The 19,588-nt window shown below is 43.3% G+C and overlaps 1 protein-coding gene across 3 annotated transcripts in view; it reads left to right on the top strand.

Moving 5' to 3' along the window:
* NTRK2 (neurotrophic receptor tyrosine kinase 2) overlaps window positions 1-19,377 on the top strand; it is a 338,116-nt gene extending 318,739 nt beyond the window's left edge. For all 3 annotated transcript variants that reach the window (XM_058695571.1, XM_058695570.1, XM_058695572.1), the window contains 2 exons: window positions 13,965-14,123; window positions 14,907-19,377. In XM_058695571.1, coding sequence (XP_058551554.1) covers window positions 13,965-14,123; window positions 14,907-15,092 — 345 coding nt within the window. In that variant the 3' untranslated portion in view covers window positions 15,093-19,377. The remainder of the gene's footprint in view (window positions 1-13,964; window positions 14,124-14,906) is intronic.
* The last annotated feature ends 211 nt before the right edge of the window (window positions 19,378-19,588 follow it).

Here is a 19,588-nt window from a genome sequence, read left to right as displayed (position 1 = left end):
GAAATGGATAGTCCTTTAAGGAGTGGGGCTTGGCTTTTAGTTGAACTTAAGATGTTAGTTAGTCCACAGCACTCTGGTGATGATTGGAGGTTGTGAAGGTTGGGCAGTTAGGTGAGAGGCAGAGGGTAGGTTGCAAGGGATAATGGCGATTATGATAATGGCGAGGGAAGTGTAGGTGTCCTGTCCTTAACTTCCATCTGCCTTGTGGGCCTCTCCAGCCATCAAGACTAAGCAGGTGTGGTGCCATGCCAAAGCCACTGGAGGACAAGCATCCCCTGCCTTCAAGCAACAGCCACCCCAGTAGGAAACACCCCTCCCATGGGAAATTCCAATGGGGCCACAGGGGGGCCTGTGTAAGTGGGATGGCTTCGTGGAGTGCAGTTGGGGTGGCCAACAGACATCCCACAGGATGAGCAAAGGGAAGGGAACCCGTGGGACGGGACATCTACCCCTTCCATTCTCTCTCACTGTCCACAACAACCATGCCCTCTCTTGTATGATGGGTCGCTTCAGCCCCGTTAATCTTCAGCTTCCATAGCTTTTCTTGGTAACTTGTCCCATATGTTTCTTTCTCTGTGTACAACATATGTCTGTCCCATTCCTTATTTACACTTTAAATTAGAAACGGGTATCACTGTCTAAAGCAAATCGGCTGCTGTCTGTTTTTCCTTTTTGCCCTCTGGATACCCCTCTCAGCTCCAAGGGGTCTGTGCTGACAACCCTGAATGGGGCTGACTGAAAACTGCCTTTTTGGCTTTAGCCCCGTGTGTTCCTTTCCTATTTATTTCATACTGTAGTGTCTGTCTACCAGGGCCATTGCCTGAGGCAGCCAGATGCCATCATTTTATTTGACAAATACCTGTTGAGCATCCAAGCACCGGATAGGGCACCCTTCATGAAGCTTGTAGTCTAGCGGCAGAGAGAAATCGTAAACACAAATAAGCGTGTCATTAAAACAGATTGGTGCTGAGGGGAAGGAAAATCGTGCTGCCTGATAGTCTAATTTGCATTTGATGTACAAATTATGGTATTTAAGTCCCAAGGGACAAGTAGAAGTCCGGTAAAACTCAAGGAGCTGTATGTGTGAAGGGCCTGAGGTGAAATAGCCCTGAGGACACATAAGAAACAGAAGGAAGACCAAAATCAATGGGTCATGGCAAGGTAAGGTGTCAAACAATGAGAGGAGACTGGAGAAAGAGCTACTGATATCAACAAGAGTTCTAGCAGCTATTTTAATGGCTTTTCACTCTATCCTAAGGGCAATGGGAAGTCATGAAAGAATTGATAGCAGAAAATGAAATGATTTGATACAATTCAAACTCTAAGACTATTGCTCTGGCTATTGTATGGACAACGGATTGGGGGAAGGTCAGAAGGGAAGTGGGGTGGGGGGGGTTAGTTAGCAGGCAGTTGCAGTGGCCCATGAGGTCAAACAGGAGGTGGAAAGATCTTGGAAGGACTTCTTAGGGAATTCCACTGGCCCTTGACCGCATACTTCAAGACTTCCTGTGAGTGAAGTGAATTCTCTCCTTGGGTAGGCCACTGCGTCCGTGGCACGCGGCTGATGGGGATCCCTAACTGATGTGCCCTCTTTGTTGCTGTATTGGCCTGGTTTGTAGTTCAGTGCAGCTCATCGAAAGAATATGTGTAAAGCTCATGGTCATGCCTTGCACGTGGCAGGCCTGCAACAGACGGTAGCTAGATGGTCAACATCATCCACAAAGCTGAACACAACTCAGCCATCACAGCCTCTTTGGGACACTGCAGCCAACTCCTATTTCTCAGGGACATCAGTGAAGAATCTGTTCCTCAATCTTCTTTGAAAACTCTCTGTCCTGCTATTTCCCAGCAGTCTCCTTCCCGTGACCCTGTGGACATAGTGGCAAATGTTCGGGTATCCAAATATATACCTCTTCATGGAAGGGAGCTGAAAGCATTAGGAGATTAAGTTGTCAGCCGAACCGCACGAGTATCACAATTCATGGCCATTTGTTCGCATTTCCACCATGGCCTCAACCCTCTGCCTTGCATTATAGTTCTAGAACAAACTCCAGAGGGCAAGGACCTACTCTCATCCAATGTTGTTTCCCCACAGTGGACATGGCACTAACTAAATGCAAATTTGTTGAAATGTACTCTGATAAGTGTACATGAAAAGAAGCAGATTAATGAGGTATTGCTTGTGGGTTGGGAATGTGCAGAAGTAGGCGGGGCCATAGGGAATCCTCATGCACACTTATTTCTGTTATTCCATCGCTATTACCTGAATGTTTCTTCTCGGTTAGTTCTGGCCATCAGGCTGATTTCCAGGGAAACCACAGTGTTCTCAAGAGCTTAGCCTATCAGGGAACCTCACAGGCTTCATTTAGACTTATAGGTTGTATTCCTATCTCGATGCAAAAGAGAGACTCTAAGACATAAAGTAATTTATTTGTGTTCACCTAGTTAGTGAGTGGCTAAGCTAGAATAAGAAAGTAGGTCTGCTGACTCCAAAACCCATGTTCATTTTGTGGCTTCATGGGTCTCTGGTCTGGACACACCGTCTTGTGTTTCTGCACCAATGCCTCTCCAACAGGAGTCTGAGTAGCCTTTGAACACACAATGATGGGTCCAGACCAGAGACCCATGAAGCCACAAAATGCACATGGCCCATGTTTCTAAGGCATCAGTTTTCATAAATTATTTGTTGACAGATCATTACCATTGATAATGCACGGTGAAGTCGAATGCAACACTTATATCAGATGTTACAGACGAACTATAAAACTTTGAAGAAATTCCACATTTGCCATAAACAACTTGGGCTATACCCACAGACATGGTCCCAATTATTCCCCACATCCTTGGCCTTTTACTTCTTTCTGCAGTTTGGGGTGCTTTGGTGGAAATTTTTGAGAAGCACCCAGTGACGCCATACTGGGTTTCCATAACACTGAGCTGCCACTACCATCAGGCAAGAAACTGCACTCCAATTCTTGTAATATGTGAACTTTCTATGGGTATATTTTGTCTGTAAGTATGTCTGGAGAGATATGAGAAAGATGAGTTTTAAATGTAAGGTAATTAAAGGTAATTTAAATTAAAGGTGATGTCTTTAGCACAGATAGATATTTCTATTTCTATTCTATTTCACAGAATAGATAACTGAGAGTTAATTTTATTATATTATTTCTTACCTTTCATGATCATCATAAGAAATCTTAAGTCTTGGGGCGTCTGGGTGGCTCAGTCAGCTGAGCGTCCGACTTTGGCTCAGGTCATGATCTCTCAGTTCGTGAGTTCGAGCCCCGTATCGGGCTCTGTGCTGACAGCCCCGAGCCTGGAGCCTGCTTCAGATTCTGTGTGTGTCTCTCTCTCTGCCCCTTCCCTGCTCATGCTGTGTCTCTCTCTGTCTCTCAAAAATGAACAAATGTTAAAAAAATATTTAAAAAAAGAAATCTTAAGTCTTTTATAACCAAGGTCACAATCTCTATACATTACACATATCACAGACATTGTAGAAAAGGACCATAAGGATGCCGAGGTAGGCATTCAGAGCTCCCTAGAGGAAGCAACTTTCTCATTGTTACATTCCTTTGGACACAAGGCATCAGTTCCTCTTTCAGAATGAACTTCTGCAGCTTAGAGGAAAGAAAACTTTATTCATTTGAAACTGGCTCTGGTGTATTAAGTCTTCATCTCAGGCTAATGGTGGAATGTACATTCTGGCAGAGCCTTCCGTGTTAACTAACAAGCTGGGGTTAATGGGGGACAGATGTACGGTGTCCACCCAGAAACCTGATCTCTCCACTTACTGGACCTGATGCGCCCAGGCATCAGTAACTACCGTAATCACAGCTGATATGGAGAGGGCTGATTCTATTACAGAAAAGCTTTCTTTTTGTTTTCCTCCTCTGTGGACAAATCGCTGATTTCTTCCTTTGTAAAAACTAGCTGGAACACCAGCCCTTTGGAATTATTTCCGTAGAAACAATTTCATATCGGAATTTTGGTCCTGAACCAACACACTGAAATCACCGTAACATACACAATGGCATGAATATACATTGCTCCTGCTTTTCTGATTGCCTTTGCTCAGAGCATGCCGGTCCCTGTTGGCTTTTCACCATGAAAGGAGGCAGCGCTTCAGTCTCAAATGTTAGAGTCAGATGGTCTCTCGGGGTTAAAACCATAATGCTTAGGAGGCCATCAAAAGCTCAGTAACACTGAACATAAAAAAAAAAATGGCAGCTTGATGAAATGTATACGGTTGGAATGTCCAACTCCCCATTGCTGAGTGATGTAGGAGTACAATAATCACACTCCAGGCAGCATGCTGTATTAGTGCTTTCTAAAGCCATCATCCCCTGCCTTGATCCACTCAGGAAACTCCCCATCAAGGTTGATAAGAGTTAGTGCGATGAGGATGGGGGAGGCAATCAGGAAGGGGGCACATGTTGTTACTTCTAATTTGACTTTATTATTAAGGTGAACAATCTTTGTTTCTAGATCCAAATGTGATTCTTTTTTTTTTTTTTTTTTAACGTTTATTTATTTTTGAGAAACAGAGGGAGACAGAGCATGAGCGGAGAAGGGGCAGAGAGAGAGGCAGACACAGACTCTGAAGCAGGCTCCAGGCTCTTGGAGCTGTCAGCACAGAGCCCGATGCGGGGCTCGAACTCATGAACCGCGAGATCATGACCCGAGCCGATGTCAGACGCTCAACCCACTGAGCCACCCAGGCACCCCATCTAGACCAAATGTGATTCTTAAACATCGGTGCAATTGGAGTTTTATGCTTTACTGAGAGATGACTTATTCGCTTCTGATTAGAGCCAGATGTAAAAATAAGATAAAGCTGCAATCACTTCAATGTTCTTTAAATCGTATATAGAGCACAAGCAGGAGACAATGAGACCCACAAGAGATGTCACTTGAGGCAACATGGAGTCCTGGAAGCCCTTTGCCTGTATCTACACATCACTAGGGAGTCTAGGGTCTGCTTGCTCTCCCTTAGTCACCCCAGGGAACCCCAGGTGGACTGGGGGATAGGGCAATAGTGTGAGGACTGAGACTGTCCTAAGGTTTGCACTGCAAGTGAACCAAATCTTCTGTGGAACAGCAGTAGGTCAAGTCATTTGCTAAGCTCTAGAATTAGTTGATAATGATCAAGAGTTACCCAGGAGGAAAGGGAACACTGGGGTCAAGCCTTCAGTTGGGACGTGAAGATGCTGACAGAGAACCACAGAGTTGCATTCTGGACCAGAATTACACAGGTCCTAGTAGGCAGACATGTTCTTGCTTCCCCAGAATGGACTGGAGTCAGAAGGGGGTGCGTTGGCAAGGAGAGTATTAGGGACTAAATGTTTGTACCCCCCTACCCATTCACATGTTGAGGTCCTAGCCCCCAGCGTGAGTATGTTTGGAGATGGAGCCCATAAAGAAGTAATCAGGTTAAATAACATCATGGGGTGAGGCCCTGATCCAATAGGATTAGAATCCTTATAAAAAGACACCGGAAGCTTACTTCCTTTCTGCTCACACACAGGCTCTGTGCAGCTGTCTGTTAAACCAGGAAGAGATCTCCCACCAGAAAAACTGAACTGGCTGGAACCTTGCTCTTGGACTTCTGGCCTCTAGAAATGTGAGAAAATAAATATCTGTTGCTTTAGCCACCTAGCGTATGATATTTTATTATGGCAGCCCAAGCAGACTAATGCAGAGGGCCCTTCCCAGCTCCAAATCTGGCTCCATGTCAGACTTGAGGCAGAATGGAAAGGGTGCCATCCATTTGGAGAGCTGGGCCCTGCTGCAGACAGTACCATGCCTTAGCTGTGTTGCCTCGGGTAGCTTACTTTACCTCTGGGCCCGGAGATTCCTTATCTCTTACGTCGGGATAAAAGATCATGTCTGACTAGCCACACAGGATTAATCAAGAATCAAAGGATCAAGAATCAACTACTTAGCATGACAACAACAGCTAGTATTTTTTGCACATTTACTATATACTGGGCATTATTCCAAGAGATTGATTGATTGATTTTAAAGTCAAGTTTCACTCGGGTATAATATACATAATAGTAAAATTCACCTCTTTTAGTGTGCAGTTCTGATTTGGGGCAAACACAGTCAGTTAACTGCCACCATAATCAAGTCATGGGACATTGCCATCCCCCCCAAAATTCTCTTGCGTCCCTGTAAAGCAAGCCCCCCTCCCACCAATTCCCTGACAACCTTGGGTTCTATAGACCTATCATTTTGCCTTTTCAAGAAAGTCATATAAATGGCATCACACAATGGCATCACAGAGCTTTTCCAACATGAAACTTTAATCTTTAATTAATCAGTTGATTCAATTAATTAATTCAATTAATCAGCTAATCTTCACAAACAAATTTCGGGGTAGGTACAATAATGATACAATGAATGAAAAAGTATTATACAAACATGAGGTGTTATTACTGCTATTTTCATCACTTGTATTATCATCATTTCATGGTAGAATAAAGACAAAATCAATTTTCAGTGGAAATTTGGTATTGAATTTGCCTTATCTGATCACCTAGAATCCAAGTGTCAGGAGATAGCAATGAAAGTTCTATGGACCTTTCCCTTCAAATCATGATCATTTGCCTTATTCTGGCAGCAGAGATTTAATTATGGAAAAAAGTATTTGCAAAAATATGGTTAGCAGTAAGGTCCAGCACATCCTCTCTATGACTAATTCAAAAACACTCGGCTTGAAGTTACTAATTCATAACCCTTATGTCTATGACCACATTGGTAACGGTAAAAGATAATGAAAGATTTCTGGGCTGTAAATAACAGCAATTTCCAGTGTAGCAATAATCGGTTCCTACTGTCAAGGAGAGGATGACCAGGCCGTCCCTAGTGCTCCTCTGGACTCCACCTGAGCTGCGTTCATTCAGGACTATTATCAGGGCAGGAAAGGCTGAATTTCTTCCCACAAAGTATCCCCTGGTTCAGTAGCCACATGCCATGGAAGCACCCCATCACTCTTGATACTAGGAGGATTCTGAGCTTCCTGGATGTGGTCAGAAAATGCCCACAGTCTGACCGCAATGGTTCCAGCTTCTCCAAGGACAATATTTTGCATCAATTGTTTCTCTCTCCTTTTTTAAACTTCATAGTACAGATGCAACACATAATAAATAAGTAAATAAGGTCCAGCTATTTCTTAAAGTTTACAGCTTTCATGAATTTTTAAGGAACAGGTCAGAAGAAACTACTGAAGCAACACAGCTGGGTATAGGGTGTGACAAGGAGGTCTAGGAGCCTCTTCTATATTTAATGTGGTCAAAAGCCTCTGACAGCGAATCATCTCTTAATGGGGCTTGTCCTTTGGCCTGCATATTTCTAAGGGAGTAAAATGTTTGGCTTCCAAACAAGTTATCACTCACTCATTGACTAAACACCGTAAGCTGAAAGTGGCCTCCCAGGCATCATTGGTCTTTGCCAGTTGAGTTTAGAAGGTCCCAGATTAGCATTACTCACCTTTAAATCACCAGTAGTTTCAAAGCCAGCTAAGCATTTGCTTTGGATCTATGGACAAGCTCCAGCCTCCCACTGTGCCTCATACAAACACAGAGAGGAGACTAGACCTCATGGTGGCTGGAGAATGAATTGTGGTGGGGACACACATGATCATTTGGGGGAGATGAAAGAATCGGGCAAGATGAAATATAACATTGTCTTTTGGAATGGAACTGGACAGGTGAGATTTGAGGGGAATTCAAGGAAATGGAGCAGGAATGGAACTGGAAGGGGCCATACTGAGAAGAACAGATGTGATAGGAAAAGAGAAGAGGAAGGGAGAGAAGGGAATGGGAAGGGAGAAGGGGAGGAAAGAGTTGAGAAGAGGATGAGGGAATAAGGAGGATGGTAGATGCATTTTATATGAAGCCCAATGGAAAAAGGAGAGCTAAGCTTGTTACCTCCTCTCTCATCTCCTGGCCCACCAGGAAAATAGGATGTGTGTTCCTTTGTTAACTTGTTCCAGCAATAAAGATGCTTTATATATTTATAACAGTGAGAAAGAACCAAGGATCTTGTAGTGAAGAACGGTGGGAGGAAGAGTTGTCTTCAGTATTGTTGGTCACCAGTTCACATCTACACTTGCCCAGGAAATTCCATGACTTCCCCAAATCCTAGTTTTCCAATGTAGAAAAATAAATCATACTGTTTGTTAAGCCATAGGGAATTTTCACAATTTACAACCAAGTGACCAAAGAGCATGTACCCAAAGAGTACCCCTTAGATAAGAAATACTGCAGTTGAACTGATTAGATGTATCCAATTTGACTTAAAAATAATGAAGTCATTGTTTTCAAGCAAAAAGTCAATGTTACCAATGGACTTTCAGTATTTTCTTTAGGATTTATTGTCTTACACACGTTTCAAACAAGTATGTTTAAAGGATGCTCAGGCTTAGGTATTTTAACTAGAGCAAAAGTTGTTTTGGTTTTAACCAGATCATCCTATATATGTCACCATCAAAATTATGAAGTGTCAGGGAAATAAACATTAAGATATAACTGAACAGTTCTTTTCTTGATATGTCTCAACAGGATCCAGGGGCACCTGGGTGGCTCAGTTGGTTAAGTATCTGACTCTTAATTTGGGCTAAGGTCATAATCTAATGGTTGTGAGATTGAGCCCTGCATCCAGCTCCATACTGGGTATGCTGGATGTGGATCCTGCTTAGGGTTTTCTGTCTCTCTCTCCTTCTGCCCCTCCCCTACTTATTCTCTCTCTCTCTCTCTCTCTCTCTCTCTCTCTCTCTCTTTCTCGCCTGCTCTAAAAAAGAAAAGAAAAGAGAAGAAAAGAAAAGAAAAGAAAAGAAAAGAAAAGAAAAGAAAAGAAAAGAAAAGAAAAAAACAGGATCAATTATTTTCCATAACTTGATTTATTTTAGGCACTATGGAATTTCTCTTTGACCACAGGACTCAGACATTCTTCTGATTAGTTACTGACTGAAGCAAGTTGCAACGATTCAGCAGCCAAGATGATCATCAGCCCTTTGCTCTTTCACTAACTTTCTTCTTTAGTCTGCCTTCTTTCTCTATCCTCAAAGGATATGAGATGCTAATCATTATATGTAGAATGATACTCCTCCATATTATGCATCATGACATCTTTCTTCTAGACTTCATTCCTAAATCAAATAGTTTCATGTCTGCACCAGAGACTCCCCCATCTACTGCACAGATGGCAAACCAAGGAATGGATGGGGTTCCCCACACAACTCAGACAGCTCTCATACTCCTTGTGAACTCCAGTATTTGGGGTTGAATTTTAAGAAGTTATGAATTTCACTAAATGGATCTTATTTGTAGCATCAAATGACTGAGCCAGTTTCCATCCATTTAATTTAAGGTTGGTTCTGTCAGGAGTTCAGAGAAGTGATCTGAGGTTACATCGGAAAGTAGTGAACAGTGATCTCTTTAAAAGAACATGTTGAGAATTCCTCTCCTAATATAAGCACTCATAAGAAACTCATCCAAAGACATGATATGCTTACCAACCAGCCCCCTCCTGCCTGTCCAGACATAACTGAGAGGCACCCATCCTTCTCCAGGTATGTAATCTGTTAACAAAAGAAGGGACTGTGCGCCATGTTGAGGGGCGCCCGACTACCTGTGGAGAACTCAGTGAGCTGTAGCAGGACAGAGAGTTTCTTGAAATGGTGGAATTTGAGCTCACCTTCAGGAGATCTTTGGAGAGTAGTTTGAAAGGAAAGGAGATCAAACTTCCAAGAGGCATGAGTAGGTTCAGCCTGGGTAAGAGGCCACACAATGGGACCTGTGGGCTGGACATAGGGCATGTCTTAGAGATTGCAGAAGCCAGACGTGCAGAGTGACCCATTGGAATAAGTACACGATGTCCATTGGCAGACATTATTGTGTGCCGTTAGGTAAGCTACTTAAACTCTCTGAAATCTGGGTGCGTTAATTTGCAATATGAAGGTAAACCAATGTCTTACCCCGAGGGTAACTACTGGGTTCAAGTGGAAATTCTTTGAGTGGAAATTGTTTGTAAAGGTGAACTCCTCTGTGCTGATGGATGACCACAGTGGCCAAGTGGTGGTGGGTGATTACAGAACCACAGTTTTTTGTGCTAAAAGTAATCAAAAGCTGGTCTAACCTGTCACATTTTACCAATAAGCCAGACCTAACGTGACTTAGCTGAGCTAGTTAAGAGCATAGCAGGGTCTAGAACCCCACAGTGCTGGGTTGAAGAAAATAAAAATCTCACATCCAAGTCAACTCCCCAGCTACCTGGATTTCCCATCTGGCATCAATCCAATCTGGTGAGTTTGGTGAAGAGCAAGCTCCTGACCTGCCTTGATCACTGCAGAGCCTTGCCTGGCACCACGGAGTGTCCAGAACTCGAAGCGACGATTCTGACTCCCCGTGTCCTGCTTGGGGTTGCATTCCATCTCACAAATATTTAAGCCAGGATACAAGGGCAAGTTGCCAGGTGGCACAATACAAAACAAATGCCTCGTTGTGTTTGTTGCCACACAGTATGTGGTTTTGTGAAATCCAAAAGCCACCCAGTCACTGTGACTGGAATATGACAGTAATTTGTAACAACGGTGACTCTATTCCCGCCCCCCTTGGTCTACTTTTTGTGATGTGCTCCAAAATCCTGAGAAAGGCCTGCAAAAGAAATGTTCAGAAATGTTCTAAATGGGTTTAGAAAACTTGTGAACCCTGCCTGAACTTTTATTAGATTCTCCCACCACTCACCCGTTTGACATCAGAACAAGGAAAGCATTATTTATAACAGCGTGTGTGAAATCCCAGAAGGGACGCTTGAAAGAATTAACGTGAAAAATGTGTCCCGAAGAGACTGCAGGCATAAAACAAATGATCAGATGGGAAAACATGTAAATCAAAATTTGAATCTTTTCACTCCTTTAAAGGAAGCAGGAGCTTTTTTCCTTTGGCCACTAACAACATGGGGTAGAGAAACTGGGAGGTGCCACAACCAGAGGGGTCCCAGAGCACTCGCCAATGGAGAGTGAGCCATCTAGGAGAGTCTTATGTATTGGCCCTTTTAATGCCTCCAGAATGGAGGAGATAAGATGTATTCAAGGTTACAGAGAAGGAAGACACAGCGTGATTGCATTAGTGCACTGAGATTTATAAGGCACTTTCACAAGTACTCTCTGAGTGTTTACCTCATGATAACCGTGGGAGGTATATATTGCTACCTATATTTTATAGTTGGAGCAGCTTGGGCACAGAGAGGTTTGGCAACTAGTCAGGGATACCCAACTAGGAAACAATGCACTGGAGTGTGCCCTGGATCGTTTCTATGATCACGAGCTGAGTGTTGTCCATGGCATTACCGGTGTGAATGCATAAGAATATAGAAAGCATAGTATCTTGCTAGGTTAACGCATCCCACGGTGTATCTTTAGTTGTCTCATTCTACATGTATGTAAGCGATTCACTCTCTGTGTCTCTCTCTCTCTGTCTCCACTCCCCCTGCCCCTGCACAAACACTCATTCAACTTAGTTGAATTTGCTATGTTAAACAAAATTAAATCTGGTTGGTTTTTTTTCGGCCAAACTCCTGAGACACTTCAAGAAGGCTGTGTGCATCATGACTCTCCAAGAAGTGAAGCAAGTTACAGCTTACAGCATATTTGACATAACCTTTGCAGTGAGCTAGCTCTTAATATTTTTGAGGCCTGTGGTGTCCAAAAGAATACCACGTGTTTGTCCATAATGTCCTACATATCTTTTTATCCCCTACAGACCAACTATATACTGATCATAAATCTGGGTTCTATTTTCAATATTCCCAAAAAATAAATAAATATGTGTTTTTCGCTAAAAACCTGCACAGAAGGGTGCCTGGGTGGCTCAGTCGGTTGATCGTCCAACCTTTGGTTTCGGCTCAGGTTATGAACTCGTGGTTCTTGAGATCGAGCCCCGTGTCAGCCTCTGCGCTGACAGTGCAGAGCCTGCTTGGGATATTCTCTCTCTCTCTCTCTCAAAATAAATACATAAACTTAAAAAAAAAAAATCCGCGCAGAGACCTCACAGTCCACGAGTCTGCACTAAGTTGCTTCTGCACCGCCACAAAGCTTCTCCTTGGTGCTGGTATATGGCTGCCAGCACCTGAGGGGACCATTCCACCTTGGTTCTTTGAGTCCTCGTGAGTATCTGGAAACACTGGGAACCCCTTGTGCATGGGCAGATTTCCTTTTCCCAAAGTCTTGGGCGCATGGGGTTACAGGGCTGTGAGCTGGGCAGTTAGTCAGCAGGCCAACGGCACCAACATGGCCGCACTGATATGGCCACTGGCATCCTTTCTGGTCTGCCAATGCCTGTGTCACACGAGTTGTGTTTTGAATATCAAGCCTGATGGTTAAGTATTGACATCACCTTCAGGTGTCCCCAGGCAGCTCCATGAGAGAAATCTGTGCTCATGGAACAGTGACTCCCTGTCACCACATGGTGAAAAGCAAGGGAGGACATTGAAAGGTGATGGAAGGCAACCTACCTCTATATGTGTATGTATGTGTATATATATTTGTATATACATATATATGTATATTCACATACATATACATATATACATCAAAGATTTGGAACCACCTTACCCCTGACCCAGGAATTTATGTCCCTACTTGTCAGATTTGGGGTCTTTGTACATAGAAGAATGGAGGGAAAAAAACACAACATGCCCTCCTCCTTTGACACTCAAGGTTCCTTTGATGCCAAGAGCATCATTGGAAATCACCAAGCATATTAGACATCTCTGACACTCTCAGCAACTCGGGCTCAGGAGTTGAACAGTCTTTTTCACATACTCTTAGTCCATTTCTTCCCTTTAATGAGGCAGAAACGGACACCGACAATTGTAATTGGGCAGAAACTCAATGTGGCATCAGTCTAAGAGCTCAGGGGCTGACGGTTGTCATGAGGTCTGACTCCTGCTGTCTACGTGACCACCTGCTACCCCAGCATCAGGCAGCATATTTGAGCTGGCAGTGCTGGGGTTTTCGGCCTGAAAAGTGGGACCTGCTACACCTAGGGCTGCTGTGCAGAAATTTGATCATGGTTTAAAATCAGACAGCCCTGATGTGCTACAAATCCAAAAGTGAAATTCTTAACTTTTCTCTGGGAAGTAGGAAATCATAAACAGGTGTCCTTGTCAAGCAAAGTACTCTGTGTCTGTGCTAAAGCCCTTGCCATCTAACACCTCAGCCTTGGTGTTTTTTACTAAAATGGACTTTTTCAAAACTGGATTTACTTATTTGTTTTTGTACAGAAGCTCAATTGTAGTAGAGGAACGTCCTAAGCTCGGAGTCCAAAGACCTGACTTCTTTGCGTCCATAGCAGTCTGAACCTCAGCTGCCTCACCTGTAAAATGGGAATAATAATTTCTGCTGTGCCCGTGGCTGGATCGTGGTGGCCAGGGTTTTTGAGGCAACACTGTGCGCTCATCCTAAGACCCAGTGGAAGGAAGCTCTGGCCTTGCTAAGAAAGTAGAGTCACTTGGTGGGTCATTTTGTACAGAGCTCCCTACTTGTTTCCTGGTCAAAGTGATCTTGTTAATTAGAAGACTGGGTCCTCTTCATACCAGAAAGCACGTGTGTGTGTGTGTGTGTGTGTGTGTGTGTGTGTGTGTGTGAGTGTATGTTTTATCCACGATGAACACCCGTCCAGTCATCATCTCTGCCCTATCTAGTTTCAAGAGAGAATAGGAAACAATATGAAAAAAAAATACTTTGACTATTCTTTGCCTACTTGTCTCTGTTGCTTGAGATTATCAAGAAATTGTATTTCCCACATGTATTTTATAAATAATTAAAGTTAATAAATACAAATAAAGGAAAGGGACAAAGTGCCCCCCTCCCGTTTCTATTCTACACTTTTTCCGCTAATGATGGGGACTTGGTTTTCGGGTGACTGACGCCTCCTGTTCACCCCACTTTCCACCAGGTCGGTGGCCACACGATGTTACCCATTCGCTGGATGCCTCCAGAGAGCATCATGTACAGGAAGTTCACCACAGAAAGTGATGTCTGGAGCCTGGGAGTCGTGTTGTGGGAGATCTTCACATACGGCAAACAGCCCTGGTACCAGCTGTCGAACAACGAGGTGCGCAGTGGGCTGGGTGAGACCCCCGAGGGCCGATGTTGAGAGGCATCCCTCGGCTGGAGGCCGGGAGATGATGTTGTGTGGCCTTGTTGGGAGTGTCACCTCCCACATGGCCTGCTCTGTACCTAAATGTCACGGCCAAAGGATCGTCACTCTCTGAATTTAAGAGTTCTAGAGAAAGCAAAGCAGTGTTTGCTAACACAGCTAGATTTTTGGTAGTATTCCACTAAGGATTCAGGGCTCTCTTTTTTTTTTTTTTTTTTTTTTTAACATTTCACTAGAATGTTGTAGTGTTTTGTTTCCCTATTTTAATTATTTTGTAGATATGTCTGTATGTGAGGCATAGCTTCTTGGTCAGGCACCTTGCGTCTTCTTCAAGCCCCCACATCTGTCTCTTATCCCAGCTCTGAAATCCAGAATAACCACTCATTTCTACGGCTTGAAGTTCCCTTATCAGTCGGCGCCCTGACATGAAAGTTCCAGGTTCCATCTCAGGCCAGTAAGACTAAAACAGGTTGCAATTCCAGGGTGAGGTCTAGAAGCACCCCACAGAGATAAAGCATTTCTCTGCCAGTGTGGTGACATCAGTGTGGTACGAAAAAGGGACAGAAACCAATCAAATTAACCACGATTTACCAGCCCGTGGTAATTGCTCTCTTGTTTCCAAAACAAGTGAACGCCGAGTGGGTTTCTTTAAAGCAGCCCTCTCCTGGCACTGACATCTGTTTAATTGCACTGTTTTTCCTCTTGTCTGATTCTGTCTTCGGTCTCTGTCCCGTCCAGGTGATAGAATGCATCACTCAGGGCCGAGTCTTGCAGCGACCTAGAACATGCCCCCAGGAGGTGTATGAGTTGATGCTGGGGTGCTGGCAGCGAGAGCCCCACATGAGGAAGAACATCAAGGGCATCCACACCCTCCTTCAGAACTTGGCCAAGGCATCTCCGGTCTACCTGGATATTCTGGGCTAGGGCCCTTTCCCCCAGACCGATCCTTCCCAAAGCACCTCCTCAGATGGGCCGAGAGGATGAACGTCTTTTAACTGCCGCTGGATGCCATCAATCTGCTGTTGTGCACTCCGACAGTATTAACAACAAAGACACCGAGAGGCTTTCAGAGGGAAGCCATGTGCACTTCTCCATCCGCAGACACAGTATGGACTTCTTTTTGGCATTATCTCTTTCTCTCTTTCCATCTCCCTTGGTTTCTTCCCTAGTTTTTCTTTTCTTTTTTCCTTTTTCTTTTGTCTCTCCCTTTTTTGTTTTTTGGGTTTGTTTTTTTTTTTTTTTTTTTTTTTTTTTTTTGTCTTCCTTGCTTTACAGTCCTTACTCTTTGTTTTGAATCAATCTGGCTTCTGCATTACTATTAACTCTGCATAGACAAAGGCCTTAACAAACCTAATTTGTTATATCAGCTGACACTCCAGTTTGCCCACCACAACTAACAATGCCTTGTTGTATTCCTGCCTTTGATGTGGATGAAAAAAAGGGAAAACAAATATTTGACTTAAACTTTGTCACTTCTGCTGTACAGACATCGAGAGTTTCTATGGATTCACTTCTATTTATTTATTATTATTACTGTTCTTATTGTTTTTGGATGGCTTAAGCCTGTGTATGAAACAGGAAAACTTGTGTTTAATCTGGGAAGCCTTTATCTATGGGAGATTAAAACCAGAGAGAAAGAAGATTTATTATAAACCACAGTATGGGAGGAACAAAGACAACCATTTGGATCAGCTGGCGTCAGTCCCTACTTAGGAAAAACCCAGCCACTGTTAGCTGGGAGGAATGTATTCGGCACCTTCCCCTGAGGAGCTTTCTGAGGAGTAAAAAGACTGTTGAACTCTGTGCCATGGACTATTCTTTTCCCATCACCGGAAACACTAGGGTGTAGTTGAGAGAAAAGATGGCTTCCATGGGACGCAAGATGGCGCATCACACGCTCCGACAGTCTTGTCTTTGCAGGTCACGGTGATAGCACTGGTTTGTTTTTCCAAGTGTTGTCCACTGAACCTTTGTCAAGTTTAGCTGAAAATGGGTGCATTCTTGTCCAGAGATCATTTCAGGGTCAGGTGGGAAAGCCAAAGACTTGGAAAAGATAGGACAAGCTATAAGTTCGGAGGCATTATATTGAACTTTTCAGATAGCACTTCCTCCGACTCCTACCCTCCACCCCACCCGTCCTTTCAACTGTGCAAGCAAAATTGTGCATGGTCTTCGTCGATTAATACCTTGTGTGCAGAAACTACCGCTCCAGACGTCGTGCCCCTGATATGTAGAGCAGATCCATAAAAGGTATAACTTGTATACTTAGGGGAAGCTAATGGAGTTCATTAGCTAAGTATAAATGTCTCTGGGTTGTATGGTGGTGATGGGTTTTAACGAATACGGACCCCGAAGCCACGTCGAACCAACTGTGGGACTGTGGGAAGGGAACACTCAGTTCCTAAGGGAAAAGAAACCTCACCCTGGGGGCATCACATGCATTGATGTTCAGTGTGCACAGGCCAAGACCTTGCTCTGGGTTCTGGTTGGGAGAGTGGTTTCATTCCAAGAGTACTCCATTGTCAGTATGCTGTTTGGGTTTTTTTTTGTTTTGTTTTGTTTTTTTTCATTCCATTAAAAGAAGTAAAAATTCAGGCACAGCATGCCATTGGGAAGCTGTGCCCAGACCGAGCTTTGGAGGTGTGCTTTTGGGTATAGTCATAGTGTTTGCAAAAAAAGGTGGTAAATTTAAATAGAAATTTACAGTTGTTTGGATGATCAGTTTTACCAAGGAAGAAAACTATTTCTGTTCCTCAAGAAAACCTGCTACCCTCTGTGAGGGGAATTTTTGCTAACTTGACATCTTTATAACACAAGCCAGATTGAAAGTGAGTGAATCTAATTCATCTTAGGACATTTTATTTCATATTTGTTTCTGAAGGTGCAGTTGCTCTGTTTAGATTTTGCTTGCGCCCTTAAATCCTGGAGCACCTTGTTTTCCACGATAGGCTTCGAAAGCCAGTTTTCAAAAAATCAAAAGTGTCGATTAACAGAGAACAAAGAGAATTGCAGTAGCATCTCCGGTCAAGTGAAGGGGGTTGGACGAGATGAACCCTACAGTCCCTTCAAGTTCTGCGCTGGCCTATGAGACACGGGAGTTGAGTTGATTGTTCTCTTTGTCGGTGAAAAAAAAATACCCTCCAGAATACACATAATAATATAACGAAAGCCATATCTCCATGATATATACCTGCACGTATATATCCTATTAAGGACCCATGGTACTGTTAAAACACTGTGGCACTCTGGGAAGCAGTAAAGAAGGGGCAGATTTGTACAAAACCTCTCTAGATTCCATCAGTGATGACCTGAAAACCTGCACACGCTTGTCATTCTGCGTGACTGGCCAGCTGCGTGGGGCAGGGAGGGGCACGGGGTGGGGTGGGGGAGAAGCTGCAAGTTATTTGTTTTATTTTAACAGAGAGCAAAGGAGACAAATAGGCTAAGGGGTCAAATTCAAGAAGGGCTGTGCAGTTTTAAAGCAAGGATTTGTTCAAGGCAAATGAGAAGATGGCAGCATTCTATTCCATTCCGAAGTTGTGTTTTCCTCCGAAAGTAAAAAGCAAAAAAAAAAAAAAAAAAAAATTCTTACCTTCTGACAAGTCCCTCAAGGTCTTGAAATGAAAGGTTCTATGCAAGTGCAAAGTTTTATAGTTATTTATATTGCTGATCATTATTCTTATTTTTTTCTCTGTTGTCTCAAGAGTATGTACTGATTTCAGAGACATCTCTCATTGAAAGAATACCAGATCGAATGAACCACCAAATAGCTTAACTCATTCATCACCGTTTTTCCACCATCCCCTCTTCTCATGCTCTTTTAATTTTGAGAAAAGGAACATCCTCGTCCTGTGTAATGATCACAGAATATGGCCTGCTATCAAATTTGTGAAAAATCCCAACAGTAGTAGGGGCAAACCTAATTCTCTAGCCCAAACTCAGTCTGACAATCGTTTCCATTTGCAAATTGTTCAATAGTTTTCCAGACACTTTTCACATCTGGTAGCCAATTATCCCCATTCTTTATGAGCGCGGGAATTGGGACTCGGAGAAGTTAAGTGGCGTACTAGAAACCTCCAGGTTAGCTTCTGGCACCACTGGGACGTAATCTGAGTGTTCTAACTCTGAAGTCCGTGGTTCTGTCCACTGGAGACTCCAGGATACAAACAATCCAAGAAAGCAAGTGCACCGATCAATTCGTGAAGCAGGACATGAAGTTGGAAAAGCAAAATGGAAAACGTGAGATGACAAGCAGCTGAAATATCGTGATATATAATCATGCTTATAGCTTCGGCTACATCCTCGTACACTGAACCAACATTGTAATCAGGCTTATTTAGAAAACACTTTGAACTATGCTAGAAAAGATTATATCAGAATTCATATTATACATATGCGTCCCCATCAGCGCTACCTGTGGTATTTTCATGTATTTATATGTGTATTATAAATACTTGATTTATACATATACAAACACACATACATAGTGTGTTTGTGTGCTTATGTATAAATGTATAGGCACACAGTAATAGAGATAATTATGGGTAGGGTGCAGTATGAATAATTTGCTTAAAGTCTGCTAAATAACCAAAACTTTGTAATGTCCTATTGCGGTTAATGCTTCCATTCTCCATGTGGGTAGGACTCCATCGCACTTTTCAACTCTGCAGTACTGCATGGGTGGAAGACATATTTAAGCTAATGTGCTTCCCCAAACAACTAAATCAAAGCCATCCCACTACACTGAGTCCTTTCTCTGGCTCCTTGCAAAGGAAAACGCAGACTGAAATAGATCTCCTTATGTAAAGATCCGGGAAAGGAAACTGATTTTTTTTTCATCCTTTTGTACATTTGTATAATGCTCACCTTGTCCCACTGTGACCCCTGTACACTCGTGTTCAGAGTACAAGCATTCCAAAAGAGAGCCGGAATGTTGGGAGCCCGGTGTCTCAAAGGCCAGTGGTGAGAAGTCTAAGACCCTGTAGCAAGACGAGTGACTCTTAGGAATTCCCATATCTGAGTGGGAATGGAAGCAACAACCTTATAAAATGCTGTCCTTTGCAAAGAGCCACGACAAAGGGATCCCCTGGTCAGGAACAGACTTTTCTTTTGAACCTTTCTTTTTTTGCAAATTACATCTTCTATAATGCCAATAGTATTAAATTGTATGTCTGATTAAATAAATGACTCCATACACACACACCCTCAATTCTCTTGTTCTTGTCCTCTCTCTCTCTCTCTCTCTCTCTCTCTTCTACTAGTTGAGGATTTTTATTTCCAATGTTGAGTTTGGTTTGACCCATTACAGAAAATCTCACGAGGGGAACGGCCCCTGACCCAACTCCTCAGATGGCTAAACGGAAGTTAAAGCACTTCTTTCACAGTGCATAATTGTGGAATGCAGAGACTCCGAGGTTGTG

Source organism: Neofelis nebulosa, chromosome 12 (assembly GCF_028018385.1).
Source record: "Neofelis nebulosa isolate mNeoNeb1 chromosome 12, mNeoNeb1.pri, whole genome shotgun sequence".
Taxonomy (NCBI): Eukaryota; Metazoa; Chordata; class Mammalia; order Carnivora; family Felidae; genus Neofelis; species Neofelis nebulosa.
This window is presented reverse-complemented; position numbering and strand designations above follow the sequence as displayed.